At 39.9% G+C, this 20,514-nt stretch overlaps 1 protein-coding gene across 1 annotated transcript in view; it reads left to right on the top strand.

Moving 5' to 3' along the window:
* Positions 1–1,126: 1,126 nt before the first annotated feature.
* The window catches only part of rubcn (rubicon autophagy regulator), a 33,923-nt gene continuing 14,535 nt past the window's right edge, over positions 1,127–20,514 (top strand). The window contains 11 exon segments of the mRNA XM_038291687.1: positions 1,127–1,405; positions 3,451–3,604; positions 3,829–3,912; positions 8,034–8,193; positions 8,316–8,422; positions 8,574–8,763; positions 14,544–14,966; positions 16,293–16,340; positions 19,630–19,725; positions 20,084–20,199; positions 20,309–20,510. Of these exon segments, the coding sequence (XP_038147615.1) occupies positions 1,365–1,405; positions 3,451–3,604; positions 3,829–3,912; positions 8,034–8,193; positions 8,316–8,422; positions 8,574–8,763; positions 14,544–14,966; positions 16,293–16,340; positions 19,630–19,725; positions 20,084–20,199; positions 20,309–20,510 (1,621 nt within the window). The 5' untranslated portion in view covers positions 1,127–1,364.

Below are 20,514 nucleotides of genomic sequence, written 5' to 3'. Positions count from 1 at the left end.
TCCTGCTAAGCCTGTCACTTGCCTCTTCTGCAAACATTTCATGTTCATCTAAATCTTAACAATAGAAGGAGGGGGAAAAAAACCAAACAGCACCAAGGCAGGCTGCAGGACAGCTGATTTCTCTGAGTGTAATAAAAAAAGAAGAAATTGCTGAATTCAGCAACTGTAAAGAGATTTTGCAACATTTTCTGTCTGCTTTGCATTGGAAATGGGAAGTAAAAAAAAGAGGTGGCACAAAATAGCTTTGTTGCATCAGAGAGGTTTTTGTTTTGCGTTTCTGCTATGATGAATCATATTGTTTTGTTGAAAACCTTAAAAAAAGATAAATATATGAAGGTGACTTTAGATCTAACTATTGAAAAATAATGATATTTTAATATTTTTCATTGAAAAGATTAATTTCCTATTAAAAGTAAAGAAATGGAAAAATGGAAAAAGAGGTGGAACAAAGATAAGAAAGGGAGAGGATTGTATTAGGTTTAAAAAAATCTGCATTAAATAGAATCATTAATGAGAGAAACAGAAGGGAAGAAGTAATAACAATCAGATTAAGAGTGGGTCATACCTATTTAAATGACAATTTATATTATATGTTTATATTTAATAGGGAGGAAACATAATGATAAATGTGAAGGATATGGAGAAAAGGAAAATGTAGAACATGTATTGATGAACTGTAAAACTTATGAACATGAAAGCGAGCAATTGAGAAGAATGGTTGAAAGGACAGGCAAAGAATGTAGTCTTAAAGGAATATTAGGAGGAAATATAAAGGATATTCACAAATTAAGAAAACCATTCTTTATTTATCTACAGAATACAAAAAAAAAACAACCGAATTTGATGTAAAGTAATGTTGCTACACACTCATGTACAGCAGGTGACGCTATGCACCTTAAAGTTGCTTTCAATCCGCTATTATAGAAAAGAAGAAGAAGATTAATTTCCTAACACCAGGGGGCAGTATTGACATTCTAGAAATCTCTGCCAGGAAGTCAAACATTAAATACTATAGTACTTTACTCAATAAACAGAATCAGTAACCTCTAATTATCCGAAATTATATATAAAAAAAATACACAGCTTTTTTTTTCTAATTTCACAAGTGTTGATATTTGTGTAAAAAAGTAGGCAGGGCTGCGGCTGTTCTCGCCGCCCACTCGCTGATGCAGCATCCGCTCACGAGAGCAGATAATGCGGCCTGCCGTATTTTGATTGTAGGCTCTGGTCCAGCAGGCACCGCAGACATGGCGGCTCACTCCCTCGATCAACTTCTGCATTTGTAATTACATTTTGTCAACATTGCAGGAGTTAGCAGGGAAGCTGGCAGCTTTTGATGCCCAAAGCGGCTCCGTTTGGAGGACATGATGGAGGTTACTGCGGAGGGAGAGGCGGAGGAGCGCAGGCAAGTGACAGCTCCCTCTGGGTTCAGCACCTCCGGGTTACCCGGTGGTTGTTTGACTGCGGTTAGATGAACAAAAAACTAGAAAATGTTTTCATCGATAAGCAATGTTGCTGTAGGACTAGATAAATAAATGCTTTTGTTGTAAACAACAACAAAAAGAATAATTTAGCAGTGTTAGTTTAAGGTGTGCTAGTTTAGCTAGCTACATTTCTACCCTCTCATTAACAGTGACAGTTATATGCTGTCTTAATTGACATTTTTTTGCGTTATCTGTTTGTAAAAAATTCTAGTTATTCATTAAGTTTTGTTTTATTGCTAATTGTTAAGTATGCGCTTAAATGCTCTTCGTTGGTATGTTGTGCTAGCAGCTAAGGCTAACTGTCAAATGTTTTGTTTTTTCAAAAAAACAGACGATTTAACGCAAATTTATTTCTCCTATCTGTTGTTTTCTCTTGTAGGACTGCTAATTAGCTGTAGTTCTGCCTGATGATTAAAAAAAACAGAATAAAATAGAATAGAAAATCGCTTTGTTCTTCCAAAATGGGGAAATTCTGGTGTTTACAGCAGAAAAAAATTATAGAAAAAATGGTCACACTAATGTGGACCTTAGAAAAGTGTATAAGAATAACATAATAGTCAACAGTTAAAAAATAAACAGTAAATCACTGTAGAGTGAAGTGTTTTAACAATATAAAAGCTGTGCTCCTGGAGAAAAAATAAACAATATACAGCCATGGACATTTTTACAGTAATGGATATTTGCTAATAGCAGCAACATTAGGGATGTGCAAAATGACAGCAGCACGTTATTTAGCTGACCAAGACAGAAACTGTGCAAAATCAGCATGAATGTAACAACTAACCGAGATTGTTGGAAACAAAGGGGGCTTATGGGTGTCATCCAGCTGCTGGGAGGAAGAATCTGTGATGACGCTCCCTGATGCATTTATGATGCAGCAGTCTGTCACTGAAGGAGCTCTCCAGTTCCGCAATAGATTCATGCATGGGGTGGGAGACATTATCCAACAGAGATGTTAATTTAGTTCGGATCCTTTTGTTTCCCACCTCCTGCTCTGAGCCCAGAGGGCATCCAATCACAGAGCTGGCCTTCCTGATCAGCTTATCCAGCCACTTTCCCTTAGCTACAGATATGCCACTGCTCCAACAGACAGCTCCATAGAACAAAACAAGTTTCTATAAAAAAACAAATTTCTCTAGCTGATTATAAATCTGGTATATTCACACAATCTAAATATCAAGAAATCAGTATCTATTCTCATGGTCAACAACTTCATTAATAGTTTAGGGTTTTTGACACATGACATCCGAGAAGGAAAGGTGAAATTGGGAAATGAAGACTTATATTTTTGTTTTTTGTTATTTTTTTCCCAATGTGACATGCTTAATTATTCTTTTACAAATGCTAAAGTTGAATGGACCTTTAAGGACTTTTATTTTCTTGTGAAATGTTCTGGCCAGCAAGAACCTCTAGTAAAAGGAAACATTTGCCTGCTTTTATTAGATACACATAAGCCCTCAGAAACACTCAGCCATCTGTTGTTGCCTCCAGCTTGCTCTGCAGTATGTGGGGAATGCTATCTAACTTTAAGCCAATTGCATTATGTGATTTGATTAGTGTTTCAACACTGCAAGCTGTTTTTTAAAACTAAAGTGATTAGTGCTCGTAGCTGCGATTCTTCGCTCTGCTAAAAAGAGTGAAAGTCCAAATTTATCATGTTTAGCTATGCTTTTGTTTGACATCTCGTGACTAGATTATTTTCTAATTTTCACAAAAGCAAAGATCTAAAGATATGTAGGAAGAACAGAATCTTTTCCTAAAGATTCCCTAAACTAAAAAGCAGATCTCTGTGTTAGACTGTATTCATTAAATCGCTGAGGCTGCTTTTTTCCTCCCTCAGTGTCAAGGAATGTATTTAGATTAGCTGAACCACATTGTTGTCACCAGCCATTATTTACTTCCTTGTATAACCTCCTGTATTGTTTTTTTTACTTTCTCCCCATCATGCTTCCCTTGCTGCTTCCAGGAGGGAGCAATGGAAGCTGCTGTCCAGCCTGAAGACCACTGTGGAGGGCCTCCTGTCCACCAACAACCCTAATGTCTGGTCGCGGTACGGGGGCTTGCAGAGGCTCCACAAGGACATGAACAACATCCTCGGTCACAGGCTGAAAAACGAGCAGGTAAGGAAAACGTGTCTTTGTTCAACCTGCTTTGTTTTTTTTTTGTTTTTTTCCCCCCTGAATGATAAATTTAATCTGTCTGAGGACCATAATACCTCACCAGCAGTATCATTGTTATCAGATAACATTATTGTGCTGAGTATTTAGCTGCACCTTCCCTTCATTATTGCTTTTTGCTAACAATAAACCCTTCTTTTATTTATTTTAGTGGTTTATCATTGCAGGTGTACTACAAGCAGCGAGACTACTGGCCTTTTGTTTGGTGTGTTCGCTACATTACCCCCCACCTCGCTGTGAATGTTGAACAGGTACGGGTTTCTATGAGAGAATAGAAAATAACTCAGGGAAATTTATAGTCTGCATTAAATTAGAAAACCTCAGCTTGCTTTTTTTCACTTCTCCAATTGTTACTAAAATGATACCTAAGATGGGGACATTTTTTCTCTCATTTCTGGGGCTGTTTTCTGCTCCATCAGGTTGCGGGTCCCCTGAGCGAGTTAGGCGGAAAAGGGAACCATTCAGCTGACACTTTCCAGGCTTGTTGAATGTTTTGACATCAAACATGTTTTTAGTTTATAAATATAGTTACTATAAATTTGCCTTTCTGTCATATGATTAAAAGGTATCATTTACATCGAAAAGAGGAAAAAATGCATGTTTCTATTCTGAAAGCAGGCCTTGTTTCCTCCTGGCTTCAGATTTAGAAGCCAGAAGGATGTTTTTAATGTCTTTGTTTTGACCTTTTAGATCATTTGTTCCAGCTTATAAGAAGCATGCATGCATATATATATATATGTATATATTAATTAAATCCATTATCTGTTTTTATTTAAGGATAAGAATAAAGATCAGTTTAAGGAATTAATAACAATAATATGCTAAACATGCCAAAAAAAAAAAAGATCTTCTATAACTTTGTAGTCTTGTGTGTACTATTGCATCTAAAATGAGATTTTTTCTCAGCTGTAGAAACAGTTGCTTGTTTTTTGGGGAGATTTTGAAGCAATAGATGAAGCTTTGAGGAGCTGGAATGTAATTCTCCTGATTATTGCTGCTCTTGCTGATTAGCCGGGCTTAGCTGTGATCTAACAGTCATGTGATCTCCTGGTTTCTGTTCTCTATTGTAGTTCAAGTTAAGCTCAGAAAGGATTTGTTTTGCTATTTGGCAGTTCTGTTGTCTGATTTTTCTAAAAACCATGACATGCTGGTTCTAAATGATCATAAAGATAATTTATAATGGCATTCAAAATATTTCCGTTTTCTGCCCCTCTAACCTGCTTTTAAGAGAGCAGTCACTCTAAAACAAGTTTTAAGAAATATTTGAAACAAGGACATGATTATCAAGATGATCTTCTAAGCTCTACATTTCATGCAGAATCTGTATCGTATAGCATTAGCAGGTAGACTGTGTGTATAGTACCAGACTACCATTCAAATCCAGGATTCTCTATGAGAGGTGAAAGACTAAATGCTCAGAAAGCTAAAGCAGAGCAACGTAGCGGTAATATATTCATCCTTCTTGGTATTTGTAGAAGACTTTCTCTCTGTTTTAAAGTAAAAGCCTGAATGAAAAATCAAGTCAAGGAAAAGATTTCCTTAAAGGGGTCATAGAATGATTATATAGGGTATTTGGTGCTGGTTCTTAGGGTCTCTGAATAGGGTGTGTAACACTGATTGGGCTGAAAATGGCATATTTTCTGTACTATGCACCCTAATGCAAGCCTGGTTAAAAGCCCTAGAATGAAACAACAGGTTTTCTTCCTTTTATGGTATGCTCATGAATATTTAGATGAGCTGTGAGCTGATTGGTTGGTTTACAACGAGCAAAGCTGTAGAGCAAAGACGCATCATAGCAACAAGCACTCACTAAACATCGGAATTGTTGATATGGACACACTAGGTGTTGAACCATACATGTATGAGCCGGAATCAGAGGGAGAATCGGATGAATTTTACTCAATGTTAACGTTACTCCTTGTTTCCACTTCTAAAAGTGCTAACACGATTGACTTAGGTGGGTAACATTACAGCTAAGCTTCTAGCAACCAAACTATCATCATTCGACTTAGCTTTAGTCATCTTGCTGGAATAACCTGACGAAGATATGGACAAATGTGCATCGTAAAGTGTAGATTTACATATAAACATGTTATTTATTCGAACGAAATACAGCCAGGGAAATGAAATAACGTTACACCCGTTACATCGTAACACATTCTGCATGCTGCTACATATGATACGCTAGCATTGCTATCAGCTTATTGACAAAATAATACTTCCAGCTTGCGGTTGTGATGAGCTTACGGTCGGAACAGCCCCTCGTTTCAGTAAAAGAAGTTCAGCAAATCCTCCTTTGAACTGTCCAAAATTTTGAAAGCTTTCTTCTGGAAAATATTTAGAGCAAATGAACAGCCGAGCATCAAACTTTACAGGGATCTTCTTATAAACAAACATAGTCCATGCCTGTCAAGTCTTGGGATCCTTGGGAAGACTGAAAATGTTCGCCTTTCTCCATGCAGCCTAGAATACTGCATTTATTCCTGTGGTTCTGGCTCATTTTCAATAGAGAAACTGCCTGCTTTGTAATTCTTGTAGAAGTAAACCCAACTGTAGGCTAAACAGCTAATCTAGTGTCTTACATGCTGATGAAGGTTCTCAGTCATCCAGGTCATAGTCATTCCGTAAAAATTCAAAAAATATCCACTGGACTTGGTTTTCAAGATTTGAAGACGTTTGGCCACCTCTCCAGGAAGCTTTCTCAATTCAAATGTCTGGATCCGCAGTGAGTTTGAGTCTTATATAGACAACGCCTTGTATCGCATGGAAACATGCAATGGAAACCGATGAATGGGTCGTTAGTTCCATCGTTAGCCTGTAATATCTGAACCTGTCTATGGTTCTAGGGGTCGGTCGTTAAAGGGGGGATTGTCATTAAGGGGGGGATTGTCTCCTGTGATAGCTGAAACCTGTCTATGATTGTTAAGGGTAGGTCGTTAAGGAGGTATTGTTCACCGGCTGGAGCGGGTAGGTCCCTCGTTCCTCTGTGATGGGGTGGGGGGTTTGGTGATATCTGGAAGGGATCATGTCTATGATTGAATTGTATGTTTTTGGAAGCTGGAATCTGAGTCCACCACCTCTGTTTAAAGTTGGTTTTTCTCTCTTAACATAGATGGCTTCCTTCACGCCCCTCTCAAACCACCTATTTTCTTTATCCAAAATATGGACATTCTGGTCCTCAAAAGAATGTCCTTTGTCCACAAGGTGTAGGTGTACTGCGGAGTCTTGTCCAGAGGCGGCCGCTCTTCTGTGTTGGGCCATGCGTCTGTGGAGAGGTTGTTTGGTTTCTCCAATACAAAGATCACAGCATTCCTCACTGCACTTTAAGAGAGAAAAAACAACTTTAAACAGAGGTGGTGGACTCAGATTCCAGCTTCCAAAAACATACAATTCAATCATAGACATGATCCCTTCCAGATATCACCAAACCCCCCACCCCATCACAGAGGAACGAGGGACCTACCCGCTCCAGCCGGTGAACAATACCTCCTTAACGACCTACCCTTAACAATCATAGACAGGTTTCAGGTATCACAGGAGACAATCCCCCCCTTAATGACAATCCCCCCTTTAACGACCGACCCCTAGAACCATAGACAGGTTCAGATATTATATATAATATAATATCTGAATATATCGTATATTCAGATATACGATACAAGGCGTTGTCTATATAAGACTCAAACTCACTGCGGATCCAGACATTTGAATTGAGAAAGCTTCCTGGAGAGGTGGCCAAACGTCTTCAAATCTTGAAAACCAAGTCCAGTGGATATTTTTTGAATTTTTACGGAATAGTGTCTTACATCTACCTCTATTCATGTTCTTGGGCAGTGAACCCGTGGGCTGGTCTGTATGTCAATTTCTGGGCGTAACAAAAGTACAGGCCAGAACCAAATAAGGCAACATCCCCGATTTTACTTCAACTCCGGGGCGTCGTTTGGATTCGCCCGCTTTATGTTGGAAGTTTGGAATTGTGAGATTTGCAGAGAAAGGAGGCGTCGATGGGGTTTGAACTTCTCTGTACGACCATTTCACCCACGAAACCATCGTTATTAATCTATGACAATGGAAACTTGGTTTTGCATTCTATGACTCCTTTAAAGGTTGCTGCTTTGGTTGACTTCTAGTCCACCTCTGTCATGTTGTTTCTCTATCTGTGTAGTTGGGGTTTGTAGACTAGTAAAACAGTGAGTCTTTGGCTGGTGGGTCACTGGTTCATTTAAAACGCTGGCTGATTCTGTTCTCCACCTGACGGTAGTGAGGTTAGGGACTTGTTCCGTCACAGAGCAACGTCTCCTTTTGATGTTTTGGCCTAATAGATTCCATACTCATTGTATTCCAATCTCTTTGGCCGTTGCTCCCTCCTCAGTTCAGTCACCTGGAGCCGGTTTTGAGCACCGGGATGCACGGCGCCGGGGAGAGCTACAAGGCCGAGCGTTGGTTGCTGCACAGCTTACAGGTTCATAAGCTCTCAGCACAACTCAAACCTCTGCTCCGGCATATGGGAAACACCCGGAAATACTACAACGGTGAGTTTGGTGGGAGGGGGAGAAAATAAAACCCAAATCATTCTGTGTTTTCCAGTAAATCCTGATGATCTTTGTTTCTTTTCACATGGCTTTCATCTCTTCCTCATGTGGCTGCCCTTCAGATGATGCCTTCCTACTCAGTGAACCTCATGTGACCGCCATGTTTCAGTGTCTGGAAGCCGTGGAGCAGAATAACCCCAAACTGCTGGCTCAAGTAGACACGGTTGGGGTGGGTTACTCATGCTTTCAGATGTATTTCAAACTGCCTCTGAATGGGGGGAAAAATACATGCATTATGGTTCATTGGTCAGGTGTAGGTGAGGATTATTTGCAGGGATTCAAAAAAGACTCACCTTTAGGGGTTTATTTCCTTCCTCCAGCTTTCCCCTCTGAGGGGCTCTCCGTGCTTCAGTCTGTTGAAGAGCCAGAGCCTATGTGTGCTGCCAGGAGCCGGTGGGACCTGGAGGAAGGCGGACGCATCACCAGGAGGAGACTCTTTGAACCGCAGGCTAACCACGTCTAACTGCTCTCTGCGAGAAGCCGACCTCAGCCCGGCAGACACTACCAAGTGTAGGTTTGATCCGTCCGTCATGTTTCTGAAGCTGTGCTTAATTTCTGTTTATTTTATAGCAATTAAAGTTGTAAGGAAGTCATATTTAAATGTCAAATCATTCTGGCTTAAACATGTGTATAACTGTATTTGTTATCAGACCATATTGTCCCAAAAAATGTCTATTTGAAAAAAAAATCCTGTCTTAAAGTCTGTGTTTTTTTTCTTTTGTTATCTTATGCAGGCCAGTTAGTTATACGTCAGCTTGTATAACGAAATTCGGCCAATCATATATCAACGGTCATCTGTCAATTAACTTTTTTTCAGTCATAGCATCTTGATTCATATGGCGCAGCTAATATATGTAACGGTTGAAATCAGAATAATTTCCTTTCCCATTGAGTTCCGTCCCAGTGTTCACGGGGATGGACGTCTGTGTCTTCAGCAGGCGTAGAGCTAACAGAACTGGCAGCGTTGCGAGGCAAGGGCTCAAACATCCAAGATGGCGGCATGAATGGTTTGATGTGTGTTTGTCGCGTATACCTATTCTCATTTATACTCATTTTGCTTGCTTTTATACTCATATATGGAGAAATTTTTTGGCAGATTCTATGCTTGAGTTCTTTGGCTTTTAGATAAGGAGAATTTTTTAGATTATGGACTACGTTGTTGCAGAAAAGCTCCATCTCCAGGCTCTTCCTGTTAGCCCTAGCAGTCCAGCTACCATTTTGAGACTCCAGGCTCTAAATAGCCCAGCTATCACCTCCTGGCTCTGCTTGGATATTGAGGCCCTCCGAGCCTCTATAGGACCTGGCAACCCAGCTTCCATCTTCTGGCTCTACTTGGATCGTGAGGCCCTGCTACCATCTCTAGGCTCCAGGCCCAAACAGCCTAGCTACCAACCTCCTTCTCTGGCTCAGCTCTAACCCTGCTACCATCTCTAGGCTTCAGGCCCTAGCAGGCCAGTTACTGTCTCTGGGTGCTGTTTGGATCCTGTGGCCTTGCTGGCCCTTCCAGATTTCACTTGGATCTTGGGGTTCTGCTGGCTTCTCCGGACCCTGGCAGCCCAGCTAACAACTCCAGGCTCTGCGTGGATCCTGAGGCCCTGTCAGCTCATTCGGGTTTTGCAAACATCCTCTGCTAACATGGCTTTTCTTTTAATGTTGCTTTGCTCATTGTTTGTGCAAAATCTAAGATCAAGTGATTTACACTCGGTGAGTACATCTTACAACATTTATGGCTCTTTGGATGTAGCCTATGGATTCAACTGTTCAGCCTTTGTGCATTCCCCTCAAATGCCGAAAGAGTTGGCAAAGGACTTAAATTTAGCCTGGTTTCTACCCAGAGATATTCATCAGCTTCAAAATCTCTTGATTTTAAATGACTATTTTGCATTTGATGACAGACATTTCTGGGACTTTCATTTTAAAAACTCTACAGATCTGTTGTATACTGATGGTAAACAGAGATGGTTAATATTCTTATTGCTGCTTTTGTCTGGCAACGTTCAGCCAAATCCAGGTCCTGAGTTGCAGTGTATTTCATTGCCATCTGATGTGAAATCCATGTCTGGTTTGAGTGTAATTCACCTAAATGTTCGCAGTTTGTTACCCAAAATTGATCTGCTTAGAATTTGGGTGAATTTAACAGATGCAGATATTGTTGTGCTGTCTGAAACCTGGCTGACAAAATCAATTACTGATTCGGACATCGGATTAAATGGTTATAATGTGTTTCGTACTGACAGATTAAGGAAGGGTGGTGGGGTTGCTATTTATGCTAAATCTAAATTTAATATGAAGTTAGTCCATTCAGAATCAGTTGGTAAGCAGCTGGAATTTTTGGCAGTGAGGGTGGAGTTGGCCAAGGGCCTTTATGTTACTGTTGTCGGGTGTTATAGGCCTCCTTCTGCCCTCAGTACTGCATTGCAGACACTTATTCAACTCTTATCCAGATTGGACTACTCTGAAATTATTTTAGCAGGTGACCTAAACTGGGACTGGCTAAAACCTTGCTCAGATGAATTTAAGTCATTTTGTGATTCTGTCAATTTTACACAATTAATCAACTCTCCCACTCGTTTAAATCTTAAGTGCCATGAGAAATCCACATTAATTGATTTAATTTTGATTAATGTCCCGCACAAATTTTCTGCTGTTGGTGTTTTTTGCAATGACCTAAGTGACCACTGCGTTATCACTGCTGTAAGGAATACTAAGTTGCCTAAAGGTAAACCTCGTGTAATATGTAAGAGAAATCTTAAAAATTTTAATGAACAGGGCTTTTGCCATGATTTGTTTAATTGTGATTGGAGTAGAATGGAGCTGATTCCCGATGTGGAGTCAGCCTGGATCTTTTTCCGGGATAGTTTTCTGCAAGTAATAAATAAACACGCCCCACTAAAGAGATTTAGAGTTAAGGGGCGGGATAATCCCTGGTTTTCCTCTGAGCTTGGAGATATTCTTCATGACCGCAATTTAGCTTGGGCCAAAGCAAGAAAAACGGGCTCTTCGTCTGATTGGCTTGCTTTTAGACGGCTAAGAAACAAATGTTCTTCTTCTATTAAGAAAGCAAAATCTGATTTTTATCTGTCAGTCACTACTAATAACTTAAATGACCCCAGAAAATTCTGGAAGGCTATAAAATTACTTTCTTCTAACAAAGATAGTATCAATGTTCCTTCTTCTATTATGAAAGAGTCTGTAGTAGTTTATGACAAGCTAGAGATACTGAATCATTTTAATGAGCATTTTATTCAGTCAGGTTCTTTGTTTGACACTGTTTGTCCTTATGCTGTGACACCCTGTGGAGATGTGCCAGTCACTACGGGTGTTTTTAATCTCGTTCCATTTTCAGTGGCTGACGTTCAAAAAGCCCTAAAAGGACTGGTTCCTGAAAAACCCCCAGGACCTGATCTTATAGAACCCTATTTCTTAAAAATAGCTGCTGATTGTGTAGCACAGCCTCTAACGTACCTTTTTAACCTTACTTTAAAGAGCAACACTATTCCTAAAATCTGGAAATCTGCATTTGTTTGTCCATTACTGAAAGGGGGTGACCCGTCAAATTTAAATAATTATAGACCAATTTCTAATTTGTCTGTTTTGGCCAAAATGCTTGAATCCCTGGTGAGTGATCAGATGAAAGACTTCTTGCACGCCCAGGACATTTTATCCCCAGTTCAGTCAGGTTTTAGAAAAAAACATAGTACCATCACAGCTGCAATGAAGGTGATAAATGATATCTCTGTTGCTCGTGACAAGAAGCAGCACTGTGCATCACTTTTTATTGATTTGTCAAAAGCGTTTGACACGGTTGATCATGATGTTCTAAAGATTAGGCTTCTTAAATCAGGGTTTTCAAAGAAAACTGTCTCTTGGTTTTCAAACTATCTTAGTGACAGAACTCAGTGCATTAAGCATGATGGTGTTCAATCTGGTATTTTACCAATCTTTAAAGGGGTTCCACAAGGCTCTGTATTAGGCCCTCTTTTATTTACTATTTATATAAATGATCTTAATCGGCATGTGTCTGATGCAAATTTTCATTTTTATGCAGATGATACAGTTATTTACTGCTGTGCACCTTCTCTTAAACAAGCCATTGCACACTTACAGAATGCTTTTAATGTGGTCCAAAATACTTTGCTACAGTTGAAACTTGTGCTCAATGCAGAAAAAACTAAATGTATGCTTTTCACAGACCTTCGGAACAGGTCACTGAATGTTCCTTCAGTGGTTACTCTTGATGGTCGTGAAATACAGATAGTTTCAACTTATAAGTATCTTGGTATTGTCATTGATGACAACCTATCATTTAAGCCTCCTGTTCACTGTCTAGTGAGAAAGTTGAGACTAAAATTGGGTTTTTACTTTCGAAATAAGCTGTGCTTTTCTTTTAATGTAAAAAAACGGTTGGTGGCATCCACTTTTTTAACTGTGCTGGACTATGGTGATATATTATATATGCATTCATCTGCTCAATGCCTGCAGATGATAGACGCAGCCTATCACGCATCATTGAGATTTATTACTAATTGTAAAGCTCGCACCCATCACTGTGAGCTGTATTCTCGTGTAGGGTGGTCTGCCTTGGCTACACGGAGGCTTTGTCATTGGTATATATTTATATATAAGGCTATTCTTGGTGCGCTTCCATCTTATTTATGTTCACTTCTTATGAAAAAAAGTACTGGTCATTACTCTCTCCGTTCTCAGGCTGTTGTCTTGTTTTCTGTCCCACGTGTCAGTACTGAGCTGGGTAAAAAGGCCTTTGCTTACTCTGCTCCCTTTACATGGAATTTGCTGCAAAATAACATGAAACTTAGTAAATTGGTTCCTTTGAATACTTTTAAGTTGAGAATTAGATGTTTTGAGTTAGACTCCCTCACATGTCAATGTTTTAATTGAAATTTTATTGTAAGTGCATATTTGGCTTTTATGTGTGTGTCTTTTATACATATGTAATGATGTGATGTAATTTTGATGCCTATCTTGGCCAGGTCTCCCTTGCAAAAGAGATTTTTAATCTCAATGGGTATTACCTGGTTAAATAAAGGATAAATAAAATAAAATAAAACATGTACGGCTGTAAGCCTTCTACACCAAACCAAGCTTCTGTCGCCCTGGCGTCCTCTTCCACAACATCTTTTTCCCTACTTTCCTCTAAATAAAAAATGTATGACTGATGAGACTCTTCCACGACGTCCGACAAAAGAACTCTCCTCCTCTTGCATGTTTCTGCTGTCCATAGCATTCCTTGACAGTGTCATTTCTAAGTCACAAATTTAGGGCTACTTGGTCCCAATGGAATTTCCCATTGGGAACCTGCTAGCAATAAATTGCTAACTGGTTAGCAGGATGTTTACGAGGCACCGGCCACAACCAAATTTGCTTGCGAACCTTCCTCCACGACAATCCCGCCCCCTTGATAATCGACCAATCACATTCACTTTATTTACTCGTGTAAAGTCGGGGACCACTCGGGAGAATTCCGAACCACAACAGTTAGAACAGCCGCTTACCTACGACTTTAATAGCTGGTAAGTCTAGTGTTGGTTCACTTAGGGAACATCTAGTTGTTCACAGATGTAAACAAAATACACGTACGAGATTATTGATCCTTTCTGGCGCCTCGTTAGCTTGAATCATCAGCATTTTGCTTTAGCTGGTTAGTATAAAGTTGCTTTCTAACAGATTTTCAAAGAATGTCTTAGCAAGCATGATAATGATTGTTTGGCTGTGAATGCACTGGATGCAGCCTCTATAGCAAGTAAAGATTCAGTAGTGCTGGGTTCAGGATGCTAACTGTTTTCTCAACACCAGGAAAATTGATCTTCCTGTTTGTGAAATGAGGGAAAAAAATTGAATGTCCTTGGAGTTGTAGACCCCGCAGACCATCAGAGTCCCGTTCCCCTCAGAGTTCCCTGGATTAGAGCTACATGAGGCGAGGATGCTTAGTTTATTGCTCCTCAGCTTTGGAGGAAACTACCTTAAAACTTGAGCTTTGCAAATCCTGTGTCTCATTTGTGAATCAGGACTAAATAGATTTACTGCAATTTTGCCCACACAGGTCAAAGTTTGCTTTATTTTTTTTTTTTTTTTAATTTGAGTTGTCACATTTCTTAATTTAATGCCAGGATTTGTTTCTTATATTTAATGTTATTTTCTTTCTTTTCCTGTGCATGAAAGGGGCTATAAATAACGAGACAACAATTCACCTTTTCTTGAATGATTAAAAACCAAAAGCGATTGGTTGGTTTTGTTTGCAGTGATGGTCTTTTGTTTATGCTGTGTTGCAGGCACTACCTCTCCAGCCAGCAGGGTGGAAACTCCTTGGGCGTTCGTGTCCAGCCTAGGGGAGGGTGAACGCGGTGTGACGCCTCCTCCTGGATCCACTTCCACCCCTCACATCGCCCTAACAGAGTCCCCATCCTCCTCCGTTCAGCCCGAATCTGGGGACATCTGCGATGGCGACTCCGATGACGGTCCGGAGTATCTGGCCATCGGTAATCTTGGGCAGCGCAGTCGTTGCAATTCCAGAAACTCCACCCACAGCAGCGAGCAGGACCAGAAAAAGGAACCGTGCACACAGCGGGGTTCTCTGGCCCCGAATCCGCCAAGGCGCTCCTCTTTCTCAGAAGGCCAGAAGGGCCCCGGCAGGGGCGCTAAAGGACACACCCGCTCGTTTTCAGACACGGGGATCAGTCAGAAACTCAGGAATGGTGAGTGGATCGGACTTCTGAAGCATCTGAAGTATCTGCTGTTTAACCATGCGCTCCAGTATATATTTATCTGGGAAATATTTGAAGAACAGAAGATTTCAAGAAGCTGTCTTGCTTTAGTTGGAGTGTTGGTTGGCTTTAGAAATGCTAACAGAGGCTGATTTATGTGACTGTCCTATATGGGGTTCCTACACAGTCTGCAAAGTTTGATTACATTTTTTCTACATTTGGATGAAAAAAAGTTTAAAGTCGTAGGGAAGTCATATTTAAATGTCAAATCGCTAAAACATGTATATAAATGTACTCTTTATCAGACGGAAATGTAGAAAATTTTTATAAAATAAAAAAATCCTGTCCTAAAATCTGTGGGTTTTTTCTGTTACTTTATGCAGGCCAGTTAGGTATACGTCAGCTTGAGCACCTAAATTCGTCCAATCATATATTAACGTTGATCTGTCAATCAAATTTGCATTGCATCTTGGACGGGGATGGACGTCTGTGTCTTCAGCAGGCGTAGAGCTAACAGAACTGGCAGCGTTGCGAGGCAAGGGCTCAAACATGTACGGCTGGAAGCCTTCTACACCAAACCAAGCTTCTGCCGCCCTGGGGTCCTCTTCCACAACATCTTCATCCCCGCTTTCCTCCTCTAAATAAAAAATGTATGGAGAAGGAGACTCCTCTACGACCTCCGACACAAAACTTTCATCGTCTTGCATGTTTCCGCTGTCCATAGCGTTCCTTGACAGTGCCATTTCTAAGTGCTACTTGGTCCCAATTTAATTTCCCATTGGGAACTTACTAGCACTAAGTTGTTAACTGGTTAACAAGATGCTTCGGACAAACCGGCCACAATCAAACTTGCTTGCAAATCTTCCACCACAACAATCCCGCCCCCTTGATAATCGACCAAACAAATTCACTCGTGTAAAGTTGGGCACCACTCGGGAGAATTCGTAATGCAACGATTGGAACAGCCGTTTCCCTACGACTTTGAAAGAATATTAATTAATATTTAATTAATTCAAAATTCACTACCTACATCATTTCAGATCTGTCCATTTGGCTCTTAGTCCATTCCTTCACAGCGTCTATCTGTTGATCCATCTTTCTGTCTAGGTGCTCGTTTATCGGATTGTCCACACGTCTTTTAATCCATCCTTCATGATATGTAAACTGTGTAGGAACCCTGCCTTTGTTGCCTCCTGTCAGGAAGTTTAAACAGCTTTAAAAAGATTTCAGTTTATTGCTCACTTGTTGTTTTTAATTCCTTCTTAGCTCCAGTTAAGCTTTCCTTCTCCTCTATCTCTATATTCTCTCTGTGCAAAGGAGGGGGCCACAGAAAGATCACCATAATAATAGAGGATCCAGTTGCAGGTTGGCAGTGCGGTTTACCTGTACTTCCATCACTTCATCCCTTCCTTTGTTTTTTTTTATGTAGTTGTTTTGTTTCTTGCATGTTTATGAACAGCACCCCTCTCATTTCCAGTATTATGCTCGTCTCATCGTTTGTTCCTCAGGAGCTGATAGATTAGCTTAAATGCACGACACAGATGGTTGCCTCCATTGATGAGGTTTTGTTTATTCAAACATTTTGTTTCCCTTTTTCTTTGTCCCAGCATTTCACTGTAAACATTACTTTAAAATGTTGTTTTGTTTTGCACCTGTTTTCATGCTTGACATGAAGAGACAAGTACATTTTGTATTCAAAACATGTTACTCCATCGTCTTTTACTGTCTTAATGACATGGTAACCTTTACTGAGTGTCAAACAGATATTGGAACAGATTTTTTTTTTTTTTTCAAGTTTAAATATATATAATTGGCACAAAATTTCCTTCAAATGTTTGCAAAAACCCAAGTCATCCAGCCATCCAATGCAGTTCATTTTTTTGCAGCTTAAGTGAATGGTAAATAGTTGGTGAAATGCAGTTAATAAGAACTGACATTGCTGATATTTGTATTATATTTGGTGTAAAAAGCTGGTTTGTAAATACAACTTCAAGACCTTTGTGGAGAATATGGTCTCAGGTGGGATTTTTGACTGACTGTTCCACATAAATTGTCTTCACATCTTGAAGGACCTGAGTCCCTCTCTGACCTTTGACCTTCTGTAGTTTGTAAAGAATTTTTTTTTTGGATAAATGTGAGATTGACTGCCAGGGTTACCCTTTTTTACCCTTTTTCTTTGAAACCAGGGGTCCGTTTCAAAAAGCAGATTTACTGAAAACTCTTTTCTAAACCTAAAATCGGGGAAACTGAGTTTTCTGATGCACACAAACAGTTTACACAACCTCTGTTTCTGTTACCGTAGTAACATTCTCCCCAGAGCTAACTTGGTCGGGAGCAGGTTTTGCTCAGTAAACTCTGTGTCCTCTGTCTCCTCTCCTTACAGTCAGTGACATTGTTTTGCTTCCTGTTTCAGTAAGGTATGCCGTAGTTTTCTCTATAATGTTTTCAGTACACGATGAACTACTCAAATAATTTTTTAGATTACACATAAATAGATTAATTAACTCCACTGGGAAAAATTTATAACTTCCCGGTTAGGATTCTCTCAGTAAAAACAATCTACTGAGTCTACTGGCACAACCTTAAGCAATTCTATGGGACTGATAACTGCTAATTATGACCATTTATTGGGATGATGACATCCGAAGCAGCTTTTTGAACAATGTTTTTATTCTTCATCTTCACATGCTGCCAGATGAGTTCACCTACAGTAAATAGACACATTGATCCAGCACCATTCAAGAAATAAACCCGTAATGTTACCGTTGTTAAAACGGCCTGATGAGAGCCATTTTGATATGATTAATTTGACTCAATATGTATTCCTGATATCTGAAAAAAAAAACATTTTCTTTTTTAAAATGACCACTTCAAACACAATTACATTCTTCACATCTAGAATAAACTGGATGTCCAGAAATCAAATTCAGATCCCCATATTCATGTTGTTACTGGTCAGCACTTGTATTATTCAGTCAAGCTGATAAATGTCAGAAAAGGTATGTAAGAAAATTTGTTTTAGAAAATCTATTATTAAATTTCTGTCTAGGAATGGGATTTTGAATAATTATTTTTGTGATCTACAAAGCGCTTTTATTAGATGTTAAAACGGCCCTTTATACTGGACTTCATATAAACTTGCGCACTAACTGGAGCAGGAATCTTCACCTTTGTCATTTTCCTCTCCTTTGCAGCTATAGAGCTATCAAGGACTCCCTTGAAAAAGAGATTGTTAATCTCAATGGGACTTTTCCTGGTTAAATAAAGGAATAATAAAAAAAAAAAATCTGTCTTTTAAACACATTCTCCATTAATTTGTTTAATTTCTGCATTAAAATCTCTAGTTCCAGTGGGTTGAAACGGACATTTTCTGTTGCCTGTCGTCATGGTGACTCGTCGAATCGGTACTCCACTGATTTTGGGTTTTCATTGTTACGCATGTGCTCATCTCTGAGTGGACCTACTTAGAGTTGATTGAGATAACTCACAGCAGCTTTTATGAAACCCGAAACTCAGCCTTCCCAACCTTAGGTTAGATCATTTCAGAGTTGAGGATTTAAGTCTGAGTTTCTTAAAGCTGCTTTGTGAAACGGACTCCTACAGCGTCATTCCGTACATAAGTTATCAATATTGTCTCAGTTTATATCTCCATTTATCGTTCCTTTAATTAAGCGGCTTCCCTTTTCCACGTGCTGCAGGACGGCTCACGCCGTGACGCTTCCTTCTGCTGAATTGGTCTGGTATTTGTAGGAGGATCTGCAAAACTGTCCCTGCAAACCTGTCCCCATCTGGCCAGACTTCACTCTTCCAATACTTCATAAGCTTTTCTAAACCTTTAAACAGGCTTCCAGCAATTGTTTTTAGCAGCAAGTGGCCATTGGAGTTGAATGGATTACTTGTTGTTTTCTTTGGAAATCCTCTACCTTCTGCTTCCTGATCTTGCTGAACACACTGTGCCAATACTCTTTGGCTTTTGGAAAGAGGAAAAACTAAATGTATAACCTCTGTGATAGAATTTGGAAGAAAAACCTTATTATGGCTCCAGTAAATCTTCCTGGAACATTCAGAAGTTTGCAGCTGCAGCCTTTATCTTTAGGATGTTTGGCAGTACCAGGAATGCAGCAGAAATACTGTCTTTAAAGGTTGACAGATTTCAGCTCATTATTTGGCTTTCCACACACTGGCTCTACGGTACTGTTTTGGTATCACAGTGAGGACCATTTGCAGGTCCCTGCTTCCTTTATTGTAACAGCTTTAGGACCAAGGTGGCAATTGAGTTTAGGGTTAAGTATGCATTGGTAAAGGTTAGCTTTAGAGTTGTCAGGCTTAGAGCATGGAAAGGTCCTCACTACATATAGCAAGACAGGAATTTGTTTGCATATTTGTACTCCTTCCTTATTCCCTCGCCTTTCTACTTCATTACACACAAGTTCAGATCTCATTTGTCCATAGAAAAAAATATTCTCTAAGAAAAAAACATGTATTTGTTCAATACTGCTTCATACAGGTAATATAACCTCATATGTTTGTTTAAACAACCATTTAAGTGGTCAAATTGATTTCATGGCTTGTCATCAGTTTTTTTGAGACACGTTTCGTTTAGAAACACATAGACTTTAGCTGGGAGCTCAGTTCATGTGTTTCTGTTCATCAGAATCGGCGAGCGAAAACTCCAGCATGGCGGAGTACAGCCTCTTCTCACCTCAGCGCAGTGATACCAGCACACCCAGTTCTCTGTACATGGACTCCTGTGAGTTTTATTTCAAAGAACATCAGCAGTCTCTCCTCTTCCACAAACCGGTTGCATGTTCTCTTATTTGATCATGTTTCTTTTTTTTTGTAATTTCTGTCAGAAGTTTATAATTTTACAAAAAGAAAACATGGTAGTAAATATATGGGATGTGATTATGTTTCTACAGAGTTGTGCAGATCCAGGTTTTATCTTAAGTTTGTAAGAAACTGCAGTGATCGGAAATAAAATTTCCTGGACTACTATGTTCCCATGTTTCTGTTATAAAATAGTAAAACTCTAAAAAATATAAACCACCTGCTCTTGTTTGTTGGATTTGCTTATTGAAATAAATGTATGGCTGCTTTGTTTACTTCAGGTGGGCCACAGTACAGAGGCGTACCAGATGGGATGTTCAGGAAACCGTCGAAGGGCCAGAGCCTCATCAGCTACCTGTCAGAGCAGGACTTTGGCAGTTGTGCCGACCTTGAAAAGGTAGAGATTTGGTTCATCTCAGATCCTGGTTTAGCCGTTTGAGAAACGAGTCACACCACACGCCTTAGTTTGGGTTCTGATATGTCGGATCAATTCCGTGTTTTTGCAGGAGAACGCTCATTTCAGCATCTCGGAGTCCCTCATCGCCGCCATTGAGCTGATGAAGTACGACATGCTGCGGCGGGAAGAGGCGGGCATGGAGGAGGAGGGAGACAGCGACTCAGAGATTCAGCAGCTCAAGCAGAAGATCCGTCTGAGGAGGCAGCAGATCCGTCGCAGCCGCCTGCCTCCCTGCATAACCTCCCAGCGCAGTAC

This window comes from Cyprinodon tularosa, unplaced genomic scaffold (genome assembly GCF_016077235.1).
Source record: "Cyprinodon tularosa strain WSP-4 unplaced genomic scaffold, ASM1607723v1 ctg30, whole genome shotgun sequence".
Taxonomy (NCBI): Eukaryota; Metazoa; Chordata; class Actinopteri; order Cyprinodontiformes; family Cyprinodontidae; genus Cyprinodon; species Cyprinodon tularosa.
Note: the sequence above shows the minus strand (reverse complement) of the source record. Positions and strands in the feature narration are given on the sequence as shown.